We start from the raw sequence: 13067 nt of genomic DNA, 5'->3' as shown, positions 1-13067 counted from the left end.
CAGCTGGCCTACTGTCTTCAAAAATGCTCATGTTATGAAAAACAAGGTTCTAAGGACATGGGACAGTTAAATACAATACATGATCTTGAGTAGAATCCTGGATTGATTGGGGGGGAGGGGGGAGGAACCACAAGGAACATTATTGGTATAATTATGAAAATTGGAATATGGACTATATATCAAATAATAAAGTTTCTTGAGTGTGGTAATTGCATTGTGATTATGAGGGAGAAAATCAGTGCTCTTAGGAGATACGTGATGATAAGAGAAGAAATATACAAAGTCTGCAATTTAATCTCAAGGGTTTGGCAATAAAATACGTCTGGCGTATGTGCATATCTAAAATCGGGTTTTATTTTTATGATATTAAAGGTGCGATAATCCAGGGCTAAGCATGTAAATGGCTACATGCAGCCTCTGGCAATGGGATAGTCCCTGCTTGGTAGCTTTAGACACCCTTATCCCAGGAGTCTTCTTCTTTTTCTTTCTTTCTTTCTTTTTTTTTTTTTTAAAGATTTATTTATTGGGGCACCTGGAGGCTCAGTCGGTTAAGCATCTGCCTTTGGCACTGGTCATGATTCTGCGGTCCTAGGATCGAGCCCCATGTCGGGCTCCTTGCTCAGCGGGAAGCCTGCTTCTCCCCTTTGATTGTGATCTCTCTCTCATATCCTCTCTCTCTCTTAAGTAAATAAAACCTTAAAAAAAATAAAGGTGTATTTATTTATTTTAGGTGGAGAGGAAGGAGAGGGGAAGAGGGAGAGAACAGATCAAGCAAACTCCGTGCTTGGGCGGGGGGTGGGGGGGGAGCCCGACATGGGACTGTATCTTAGGACCCTGAGATCATGACCTGAGCCAAAACCAAGAGTTACACGCTTAACTGACGGTCACCCAGCAGGCCTGCCCCCGGAGTCTTTGTAGGAAAGACTACCATGCAAATCTTGCCTCTTTAGACTCTTCTTGAGGCTTCTCTGATTCGGTTTGGTCACATACTGAACTAGCTAACACCGAGGTATCACGGATTTCTTAGAGCAGCTTCCCCTTGGCAGGGTGGCAGAGGACGGACAAGTGCTAGCTCCTTGGTGGGCATGGCCACTCAAAACAGGCGGAGAGCCGTGCGAAGCGAGGACACCAAAGATGAAACCCCCTGGTGTTGCCATTGATCCCAGTGGCTCAGACCGTGCACTGGCCGTCGTGGTGCACAGATGGCAAGTTCCTTTCCTACCTGTTCGCACAGAGTGACCCTTGCCCATATTTGTTTTTTTTAAAACAAATTTTTTTTTAAAGGAAACTTCAGCGTCTTTAGGATGATTAACTCTCACTTAAGAGATAGAGTAAACAAGCCCCTGCCCCAGTTATCAAAGGAAGCTCTCAAAACTGAAACATCTCAAGAACTTCCTGACCCAGGCTCATTGTTTTGTTTATTCTGGAAGACGGTATAGTGTAGTGAGCAGGAGGATGGAGGCAGAGGGCCCGAACTCCAGCCCCAGCGAGGTCACTTGCCGTTGGGTGACCTCAGACAAATTAACTGTCAATTTTTTTTTTTAAGGATTTTATCCATTTATTTGAGAGATAGCGAGTAACCACAAGTGGGGCAGAGGGTGGCCCAGCAGAGGGAGAGGGAGAAGCAGGCTCCCCACTGAGCCGGGAGCCCCATGTGGGGCTCGATCGCAGGACCCCTGGATCATGACCTAATTACCACTGGTCAGAGATTACTTAGCGTTTGTCATGTAGTCATTTTGCCCTTTGGAAAGGAGGTCCAGTTTTCTGAAAGCGAGGGGCTTTCCAGAATCTGACCCATTATTTCCAACTTATCAACACATAAAAAACACGCTTAGATACACTCGTGTGTATGGTTTCACATGTCTATATGATGTTTTGAAAAATCGGAATGAAGTCTTTCATTGATATTAAGACTTTTAATGAATAAGTATGTATTCCTAAATTGATTAGAAATGAAATGTCATTGGTTAAAAACATAGGATAAACTATAAAGTATGCAGAAATGTTCAGTGAGCTGGGTGCTGTTTTGGGTCTACAGCCAGAAACCATTAGTAAGGGGTGATTCACTGAGTAAGTTGCATGAACTAGACGCTAAAGTGGTTTCATTGTAGCACTTGGGTTAAAAGGCAGGAGCTGCCTGAATTAAGTCATCTTCAAGAGGCAAGGGAGGAACTAGCCTCCCTTCCAGCCTCCTTTTGCACGGCTGAGGACTCTCGTGTGTCTTGCCTTGCTTCCCTTTGGGGTGAGAGTCCTGTGGGGTACTGGAGGGAATGGAGAGCTACCTTGACGTGAGAGCATGTCCCTGCCTGTGCCCGCTGGGAGACGCACGGTTAACTCCCTTGGCTTTCCTAGGGATGCATGCTTCAGGGAAGGTTTCCAGAAAGGCCTGGACTTTTCTTCTGTTTCTGGTCCTGCCTCAGGGTGTGGAGCACCTAGGAGACAGAGAAAGCCAAGTTTTGGAGATGTCTGTGGTTTTGGCCAGCCGTCTCTTCTTCTGGAGGCCCGTCTTTCCCCCTCTGCTCCCATATGTGGTCTGGGTGGATCTGTGTCTACTCCCTGACTCTGGGGGTAGGCATGCGACTGAAGCCTGGCACGTGGGCACTCCTCACTGTCTGAGCTGTGGTGATTGGGTCCAGGTTGGGCATACAAGCCACGCCTGGCCCATGAGAGGCAATTCTGGTACTTTCACAAGAGCTTGTAAGGGGCATATCCTTTGGAGTCCAGCTAACAGGTAAGAGGTTAGCATGAAACTGCCCGAGGCTGTCTTTACTACCTACCATATGGGGACACACAAATATGACCAGAAGACATTTGTTCTTTTTCTTCCTTTAAAAAACATGCTCTGAAGGGGATGACCCTGGAGAGGGTCACCTATGATTTAGGAAATGGTTACATTAGGGAGAACCCCCACCCCCGTCCCAGTGTTTACTGACCTGCCTGTGTTCCACGAGGAACACGCAAACACTGGGGACCTACCTCTTTGGTGTGGTTTTTCTTTTGGGGGGTGTTGGGTGTGGAAATGAATCTCCACAGGGAGGATGAAGAGCTCTGCTGGAGCTTCACTGGCTTTAAGTGGACTCCTCAGGGGGTCCAGGACTCTGGGCTGTTCCTCTGGGAGAGGGGGTAACGTCAACGCCTTTGGCACCTGGAGAAAAATTGTAAAACAAAACCAAACCTATCACGGCAGGTATTTAAAAACTGCTGCTTGCAGAGGACAAATGACACCGCATCTTCTTGTAAGTCTGGTGCCAGGTGCTGCAGGGGGTGATGTAGCCTTGGTACCCGTGGTGGAGAAGTGGAGCCAGCCGGCGCGGCGGCGCCTAGCTCTCTGATCAAAGCCCTGTCGCTCTGCTCTTTGGGAACCTGGCAATGCCCCTCCCTTAATCCAGCCTCTTACTCCCCTGAGAAATATAAAGTGATAAATTCACCAGCCTTCAAGACAAACTCTAGTCTTTCTTTGTCTTGTAGCTGGGGAAATTAAGCTGGGATGGAATGATACAGCTGAGGTTTCTATGTACAGAGAGGGAAGAACCTCTATGTATGTTGCTAAGGGGAAAAAGCAGAAGAACATTCTGCCACCTTTTAGGCTAGAAAGGGCAGAAAGCAGGAATATGCATTTGTGCTTGCTTGCTTTATGTAAACTCTCTAAGCCTCAAATTCGTTTTCTGTAAAATGGAAGTAATCATACTTCTTACCTCATCAGGTTGCCGTGAGTAGTAAATGAATTACATACAGTTACAATGGTGTTTGGAATTAGAATTTTGCCTCTGTTTCTTTGAGGGTAGACTCTCCTCTTATTAGGTTTAATGCCCAGTCTCGCCACTTGCAGGGTATCTAGGCGTCCCTATGTTTCTGCAGTATGAACAGAGCTGAAAATGAATCACCCCGTAACAAAGGCAGCAACAACTTTAACCCAGTTTTTTTGGTATCCAAAAAAACCCTAATATGTGTGTGTGCGAGTGCGTGTGTGTGTGCGTCCAGAGAGAAAGGGAGACAGAGAGAGGGAGAGAGACATTGGGGTAGTACTTAGAGCCTTCTCTTTCCAGTTGTTCAAAAGTTGCTGAGGGACATGTCAAAACTCACCTGAGGGTCTATCTCTTGGTTTTGGCTCAAATTGTTAACTAGGGTCTTGAGATCGAGCGCTGTGTCGGGCTCTGTGCTCAGCACAGAGTCTGCTTGGGTTTCTCTCTTGATCTGCCTCTGCCCCTCCCCACCTCTCTCTCTCTCGCTCTCTCGCAAATAAAATAAATAAATCTTTAAAAAGCAGAAGTTGCTGGAAATGTCTTTTAGTTTGCAGCTCTTAACATATGAACTTGGCTCTGTGAAATGTACATGTGTGCTGGGTTTCAAGGAGTTCAATTTCACAGAAGGAAAAATAAAAATGTTTCTCAATTTTTTTTTTTTTTTTTTTTTAGTGTTCAAAGAGAAAAAAAATGATCAGAAACACATGTAAGCATCATCCATGTTTAGAGTTGAATGAGGAAGGAAATTCACCCAAGTATATGCAGGGTGATATTTATGATTTCAAGACATTAAGAGGGGTGCCTAGGTGGCTCAGTGGATTAAAGCCTCTGTCTTTGGCTCAGGTCATGATCCCAGAGTCCTGGGATCAAGCCCCACAAAGGGGTCTCTGCTCTGTAGGGAGCCTGCTTCCTCCTCTCTCTCTCTGCCTGCCTCTCTGCCTCCTTGTGATCTCTGTCTATCAAATAAATAAAATCTTTTAAAAACAGACATTAAGAAAACGATTTAATCAAATACCTGCACATAGGATCTTTATGTTCCTGGAGACCTTCATTGCCCAGTGCCAGCTGCCCACCAGCTGCCCTTTCCTGAACACTGACCTGGTGCACGTTGTTTGACAAGGATTGCATTGAGAAATCCAGGTGGAAACCCGTATGATTTGTATGAGGTATGATGACAAACCAATCCTTAATTTCTTTATTCTAATTAAAACTTTATAGAGTTTTGATATAGTAGAAAATATTGCCTTCCTCTGCCAACCCATACACATGGGTTGAAGGAAAGGACTCCTGTTCTCTGTGCCTGGCTTGGATCTGGGCTGACCTGGGATATGGGATCAAGAGCTTTCCTCAAGACAGCAGTGACTCGGGCAGATCAGGCCTACTGTTTGCGTCCCTAAGGAACCTCAGAAGACAGAGGCCCTTCTGGTGTGGGTGGGAAGGTTTTGATCAGGTTAGACACAGGAAATCTGAGAAAATCCTGAGCAGGTTGAAAAGAACCTCCCTCATTGGCGTCAGGAGCACCTGGAGTTGCCCATGGCTCCTCCAACGCCATTTCGGAGGCTGAGTCCCCACAGTGAACAAACATTGCTCTTGTTCCCATTCCAAGACGAGATACTTTCACAGGAATGCATTATCTCGTGTGATCCCTCCATCAGCCTGAGGTGGGCATTACTATCCGTGTGCACAGATGAGGTCAGTGAAGCTCAGAGGGGTGAGTGACTGGCTTGAGTTCACGCAGCTGCTACGGGACAGAACATTCCAGAGCCCCACTGCTCCTGCTCAGCACAGGTACCTTCAAACCACCGAAGACCTGCACAGAATTGCAAAGCAGGACAAGGCCAGAGACAGCTAGGAATATTCCTGAGGGGAGAAGGTATACTTGACTTTTGGCTGGTAAAGCTGCCAGATTTACTGTACATTTTCAAAGGTGACAGATTCTCAATTAAGCAAAACCATTGCTGGATTAAGATCACCAGCATTTCGAGTTTGAAGTGGGTCAATGGCTTGCAAGCTCAAATTCTGTTCTTACATATTTACAGATAAGCCCCAGCCCCCTCATAGCACAAAGGACCCTGTTGCCACCAGAGTGTGGTAATATCATAAGGTAGAACTAGGGGCGGCGGGGGGCGGGGGGCAGTTGCAGTTGAAACTCCTTGTACTTCACTATTTTCAACATTTAGTAAATTATAACCGTTTTATTTCAGCTCCACATGGTGAGCTCAAGAGCGAGTAAGGCCAGTTCTCTGTTTGAGACATCCCTTTGAGTTCCCTCGTTCCCGGATTGAGATTAATCTTTGAAGGGCGAACACGCATGCGCACGTGCACACGCACACATACAACCTTTTTCTTCTTCGCTTCCCCAGCTGTGTTGTTCTCTGAGCCGGTAGCAGGTGCTAGAGGAGGGAAAAGGCATCTTTCAGCAGGAGGCTCCGGGAACAAGTGGCTGCTTCGGCCCTTATGGAGTTTTATATTCCCTTGTCTGTCTGTAGAAACAGGATGGGAATGAGAACGTATGAGTTGCAGGTATGAGAATGGACAGTTGACCTTCAACTTTTGTCACTTTGGGGTTACCAGGAATAGAGGCAAGAACAGGCACTGAGAGAGCCATGGCTTTAGCTGAGGCAGGTTCAGGGAGCCCTAGTCTCATCACCTGGGTTGGGTTCTTGCTGGCACGTCAGGTGCTGGAGAGAATTATAACGCTAGTATTAACAGTTAACACATATTCAGTGCTAAGTATAGGAAAAGAATGATACAAAGTATTTTCTCTCCAGTAACTCACCTAATCCCCAAAATAGTCTTAGGAAGGTATTAGGTTATCCCCATTCTATAGGTGAGGAAACTGAGCCTGGGCAAGACCAAATAACTGCTCAAGATCACAGCTGGAAAGTGGGATTAATTTACCCCGCGGCAGTCTGAGGGCAGAATGTGTGCGCTTGAGTCCTAGGCAAGGAGGCTGGCGGTGTTGTTGCCGCCTTCTGCCGGACTCCGGCTGTTACTTTCGAAGAGGAGAGGCCCGAGGCAGTGACACTGGGTGTGCCTCAGTGTTCTCAGATGAACTCTGCATGATTAGGGTTACCGAGATGAACCAGCAAGATGTTTCGCTTCTTACCGTTGAGATCTGCCTTTCTGTTGGGAAAGGCCCCTCCATAGAACGTAATCTGAGATTTGTCACTCGGGAGCCAAGAATGGCCGATGTGGGCATGCCCAGAGGCCCTTCGGGAGGTTTGCTGTATGTTTTCACTGTGGCTCTCCTTTGAAGTGTGTATACGGTAGTGATTCTCTATTGATGTGTCCTGGGGAACGACAGATACACATCCTATAAACAGGCTCTCTGAAGAAACAGACCAGTTCAGTCAGACCTTGTGGCTAGACTCTCAGCGGCAAGGAAGAAATTTCTTTTGCAGTTTAGGAAGAAAAACAGTTGTAACAATATGTTCTCCAATGCTATCTGTTATAATAAAACATTGTATTATCATGAGAGCAAGAATGACCTTTAACTATGCCTGACATATAGTTTTCTTTCTTTTTTTTCATATAGTGCTTTCCTGCAGGAAAATTTAAAAATCAAAACGAAGCTCTATGTCCTTGTCTTTATGCATTGTAAAATGTCTCTCCCTCTGCCCTTCTCCGTGTGGCAGCTCCCTTCTCCCCTTTTCAGCTCCCAGTGGCATGTGACTTTCTCGTCAGTCGAATGAGCTTAAAGATAGGAGCATGTGTTGTCTCTGTTGCTCGGAACCACTGTCATCTTGTACACACACACACACACACACACATTCTGACACACACACACAGGCCTTAGAGTTAAGAAAGCACATTTATATCCTAATGTATTTAATCCTCAGAGTGGCCTAACGAGTCTGTATGGTAACAGCTCCATTTTACAAAGGAGGTCATTCAGGCTCCTTTTAAGTTTCTTTATCACATTCACCATGACTTGTCAGAGGCAAGACCCAAACCAAGCCTTTTCCAATTCTAAGGCCATGAGCTCTTTTCCCTAGAGAAGACGACAGCTGCCTAGATGGGGTAAAGAGTGGAGGGGGACCCTATGGTTAAATAAGTTTGGAAACCCATGAGTTCAGGTAAAACCAGCTACTTTACCTATAGAACTTCCCTCAAATGGCCCATATTTAAGTGTGCCCTGTGACCCTCTGGGAGGAGAACATGGTATGTAGCATTTCCTAAATGTATTTGGCCATGAACTTCTTTTTTTTCTCATTGAGACGCTGGCAGGGTTCCACACGTGACACTTTGGGAAACAGTGGTCCATAGGCTCGAAGTCCTCTTCCCTTCTCTGGAGGAACCCTAAGAAACAGTGAAGGGAGGGCGTATCCCCTCTGAAGTCAAGAACCATGACAGAGGGGAGCCCACCAGAAATGGTACCTCTGCCTGGGTTTCAGCTTCCTGCCATGGCTGCTTCCTGAGTTGCGGCAAGTGAATCCCCTGACTGCCGTAGCTCTTGGCTCTGGAGCCCTGGTCCACACGTCCGCTAGCCCCAGCTTCCCCTTCAGCCAGGCCCTGCTGCCCTGCAAAGGTGAACAGTGGGTCAGCCTAGTCAACCCAGAGATAGGCTGATGCTATTAGCTGCTTCCAAGCTGCCTCCCTACTTGCTCTTCTGAGCAAAAGTGTTGATCAACGCCCTTGTTTCTCTTCCCTCCTTTTTCCTGTATTTCTGCTAGTGCCTTCATGGAAGTGGTATCAGGTCTATAGAACAGAACTGCACTAGGAATCAGGAGGCTTGGGACTGAGTCTTCATTTCTTGGACTCAGTTTCCTCATCTGTAAAGTGGGGATACTGATTCCTTGCCCTTGCTGCCTCACAGAGTTGTCTGGAGCTCATACAGAATAATGAACATGATGGCCCTTTGCAGACGGAAAGACAAGAGGATAACAGTGGTGTGATCGTGGAGGACAGACCCGCATCCCTGCTCTGTCGTCACTGAGATGCTCAGGCGGAAGCACTTGATTTCCTGGGCCATCTGCTGGTTGTTTACTTGCGGAATGTGCTGTGATGGACGGCTGCTTCGCTCTCTGAACTCACCCTGTCTGTGCAACGCTCAGGAAGGATCTGAGTCAACAGATGACTCCAGCCGAGTTCACAAATCTTTCATCGGTGGGGTAAAGGGTCCCGCAGCTATTTTCATCACTTACTCAAGGTAGATTTATTGCTGAAACGATCTGGCAAACCTTCCTTGTTTGGCGCTGCTTTAGCAACACCTTCTCTCTCAGCACGCTGTTCTGGGGAACAATATGGGACTGTCTTTCAACCATGGGTTTCTGGAAGCCGTTCAGGGGCCCTGTATATGTTGGAACTCCAGACTTATGGAGGCTCCCAGCCAGCCTCACCTTCTGTCTATACTCCCCAACCCTCGTCATCCCCTGCGTCATTCCCTTCCTTGGTGTCATGGGTCCAAAGCCAGATGCCCACTTGCGAGGCTGCTCCTTCCCTCCAGTTCTCCTTCCTTTGCCCATTGGCTCCTGACTGTTTGGGGGTCTGAGCCAAAGCCAAGAATGTGGGTGGAGCAGAGGTAGACCAGGCTCAGGTTCAGAGGGATCTGCTCAGGTTTTAGCGGCCCAGGGAAACCTGACGAGCCCTGGGGAACCCCTTAATCCGGGGAGGTCCAGGGCAACACTAGGCCTGCCCCAAGAGGACCACAACACCATACAGGGTGTGGCACTAAAGACCTTTCTGTGTATTCTAGAGTGATCCTTTGGGGCCAAGCCAGACTTCGGGTCCATCCTTTCTGGTCAGATTCACCTGGAACCAAATGCATTTCTGAGGGCAGAGGAAGTGAAACTCTGGCAAGTGGCCACTCACTCAGCGGACAGCCGACTGCAGTAGACTGAGTTGGGGCAGGAGGCACCGTGGGCAGGGGATAGACAGAAGCCTTCTTCCCTTTGGCTGTATCCCAGGTGATATTGAATATATGACTCAATCTATTCAAGGGAAACCAAGATTTTTCTCAGGAAACATCATCTCTGGCTCATGTGCTTATGCTTAATAGAAACAGGTGTGCAAGCAAGGTATTGGAAGTTTCAGTTGTTGAAAGGAGACCATAAAACTTGGTCTCTGTGTCTCAAAATTTGGATTCAGATTACCCAAATAATGTGAAATGGAGTAGCAATTTAGAGGTCTTGGAGAGCTTTTTTACCTTTGTCCTTTTCTGTGATATTTTTTTTTACAATGACCCAGAGAGGGTAGAAAGCAGATACCATTACTTCCAGTTTGCAGATTAGCAAACTAAGGACCCAGGGAGCATAAGTGACATGACCAACATCACATAGTTGGGGAAATCTTATATTTGCAGCTGGGACTTTTCCTACTTTTCCAAATAAAGTGTCTGGAAGAAAGAGGGAGGCCAAGGGAAGATGAAATTAAAACCAATAAAACCATCCGTCAGGGTTCAAGTTATAGCCAATGAGCTCTTTTTATTTCTTTGCAAATTAATTTTTGGTCCTTATGATCGTGAGCAATGAGGCACTGTGATTAGTAATTATGCTGAAATACACAAGGTAGGAAGGTCTATACCTAGCATTTATTGAGTGCCTACTATGTGCCAGATATGGCATTATCCCATTTAACTCCAACATCCAACCCTGTGAGGCAAAGGTGGGTGTGGTCATCTCCATTTTATACACGAGGAAACTGAAGCCCCGAGAGGTCAGATGGCTTGGGATCTGGTGCTAATGGCCACATGTTTAATTACAATTCTATATGGCCTCTCTGTTTTCTTCCTGATTGTTTCAGCCCTTGGCATATGGCATTAACTAAGGAAATCACTTGATCCCTTAGATGTGCAGTGCTGATCTACTCCCCAAATGAAAGTACTTCAGTCCCCTATCTAGTATTTATAGACCCTAGGACATCAAAATCCAAGGATATTAATTGGAGACAGTGGGATTTTTGAAGAGAGAGGACATAAGGCAATGTCAAATGGGGTGCCACCTGGGGAAGGACAGAAAGTCCCAACACAGGAGCATTACCTGGGCAAATTCACCCATTCCCAGGCCAAGAATGGCCCAGAAATTAGATCTTTTTAGTGTCCCAGAATCAACTGGTTTCAGAGATCTTGACCCACATTAGCAAAGTACATAGAGACTCTATAAGCCAGGGTATTAATTTACAAAGAGGAATACAATTGCCTGACCAGCATATTTCCTGTATATGAACTATATGTGGGTCAGGTTATAACCAAAATTCTCTGGTTCTAGAGTCAAGACTTAAGGGAAGTATTTGGCAGGAATGTTTAATGAGAACATGCCACATTCTTCTCCATTCATTGGATAGACCAGATAATCTACTTATCCTGACCAGATCCTTTTCTAAGGACAAGACTTGGTTAAGCACTATCATTATTTCTGGAAAATTCCTTTTTTCATTTCAGAAAAAAATAACTATATCATGTTAGGCTCTTGTTCTTCCCTTCTCTTTTCTCGAAAACCCTGGCACTAGCCAATGTCTTACTCTATGTCCATTAGTGTTACTCAGTCCTCTTTTCTTATCTCCCTTAACAATGGCAATTTTTGGCTCGTTTATTGCTTCAAGTTCCCAAGAATAATTTTGACAAATAAAACCCCCCATAGTACTGAACAGCTTACAGACAATTCAGTAATCTTCTGTACAGTAATGAAGCAGGTCTTACTATGTTCATTACAGAGATGAGCAAACAGAAGCTCCAAGAGGTTAAGTGACTTGCTCAAGATCTTACATCTAGTAAGAGAGAGGACAGTGCTCCAAAACCTGGATTTTTTCTTATGATATTGCCACAAAACCATAGAATTAAAGAATGTTAGAGTAGAACAGGCCTAAGAAGTCTAAAATCTAGAGTCTAGACCTGTACTGTTTAATACAGTACCCAATAGCCACATGTGGCTGTTTACATGTAAATTAATCATAAATAAGTAAAAATAAAAAAAATCAGTTTCACAGTCATACTTCCAACATTTCAAGTGCTCAATAGCCACATATGGCTAATGGCTACCAATTGGACAGTATCTATTATAGAATAATCCATCATTGCAGAACGTACGGTTGGATAATTCTGGTCTAAAGACAATGAAACCCAGAATTCCCTTATTTTGAGTAACTCCATTTTAAAGTGTTAAAAATCTAAATGTTTGAGATCTGGTCATAAAATCAACATGTACCTTGTTCAAAAGATTTTCCTTGTTGAATCCAAAATGGAGGGAAGACAGGCAGGAGATGGTATTTTAGGGGTACGCCTGAAAGATCCTGTTGTGGCCTGAGATTCTTTGGTACATTAAGTTGACTGTCCTGGAGCAGCACAGAATCCTTGATGTACCCTGAAGAGTAGGTTGGGAGTTATTGGTAGAAACAGTGATGCCAGTCCAGAGGTCTTGGAGATGACTACAAGGTTCCCCACTTACACTAGTCTTCGCTTTAGACATTTCCCGTTAAAGAAGACAACTAGAAGATGGAGGGATTAAAATTGTATAGAACCCACGGAGGGTTCTCTGTTCAGTGTCTTGGGTACTTCTGGTCCTGTGCCACATGTGGGTTTCTTCCACTTCACCATTTCCAAGACCTGGGTCTCCCTGGTGGAAGAAGCATGGCTGCTTCTTTGGGGTTGGGTAGAAGATCCCTCCTGCTTCAAGAGGAGAATCTGAAGGTTTCTCCTGGAGGTATCCTACTTGGTTCTGTAGGCCCCATGATTCTCAACTCAGTCATTCTACAAGTATTTAATGGGGGCTTATGACGGCTAGCATGGCCCCTTTTTAGAGGCACTAAAAGAGGTCCGTTGGAGAGACCAAGCTTTCCTGTGCTCAACTTTGTGGCCCCAAAGGTCAGTGTGATATAAGGTCAGAAAATAGGGAGCTCGATATTGGCTGGAGTTGTCAGAGAAGCATTTGTAGAAAATGTGGGCCTAAAGGGTCTGAAGGAGTTATCATAGGGGTGAAAAGATGGGACCGGAGAACATACACCAGCATCACAAGGGTAGTGAGCTCTGAGACGTGAGCTCTCTGGTGGAGGTCACTGGGCCAGTGATCTCATACCACAGTGTTGCTGTTGTCCCTCTAGCTTGAGGGTCTCACCGTCAAGAGGTATACTGGTGACGTATTATGGCAAGGGGCCCAAGAATGCACATACACACGAATCCTTTCTTAAACTACACATTGTGGCCATATGACTTCCAAAAAGGGGTCTGAGGCATTTTTTGATGTGAAGTGGGGTTCTTGTCCTAGACAGTGTTGGGCCTAGTCTATGGGGCCGTGGTCTGCTGTGTCCTCTGCTCCACCCAGTGATAAATATATCTTTGGTTAAGGGGCTCTTTCTTACAAGTGTTAAATAATGAAACTGCCTCTAATG

At 45.8% G+C, this 13067-nt stretch overlaps 1 protein-coding gene across 4 annotated transcripts in view; it reads right to left on the bottom strand.

Annotated features, from left to right (window-relative positions):
* KIAA2012 (KIAA2012 ortholog) overlaps window positions 1-13067 on the bottom strand; it is a 102696-nt gene that overhangs the window by 71858 nt on the left and 17771 nt on the right. For all 4 annotated transcript variants that reach the window (XM_032354454.1, XM_032354453.1, XM_032354452.1 and 1 more), the window contains exons 4-9: window positions 11888-12043; window positions 8124-8266; window positions 6853-7036; window positions 6084-6226; window positions 2977-3145; window positions 2283-2432 (exon numbers count right to left, since the gene is read on the bottom strand). In XM_032354454.1, the coding sequence (XP_032210345.1) occupies window positions 2283-2432; window positions 2977-3145; window positions 6084-6226; window positions 6853-7036; window positions 8124-8266; window positions 11888-12043 (945 nt within the window). The remainder of the gene's footprint in view (window positions 1-2282; window positions 2433-2976; window positions 3146-6083; window positions 6227-6852; window positions 7037-8123; window positions 8267-11887; window positions 12044-13067) is intronic.

Source organism: Mustela erminea, chromosome 8 (assembly GCF_009829155.1).
Source record: "Mustela erminea isolate mMusErm1 chromosome 8, mMusErm1.Pri, whole genome shotgun sequence".
NCBI lineage: Eukaryota > Metazoa > Chordata > Mammalia > Carnivora > Mustelidae > Mustela > Mustela erminea.
The sequence above is the reverse complement of the archived record's forward strand: the minus strand, read 5'-3'. Positions and strand labels throughout refer to the sequence as shown.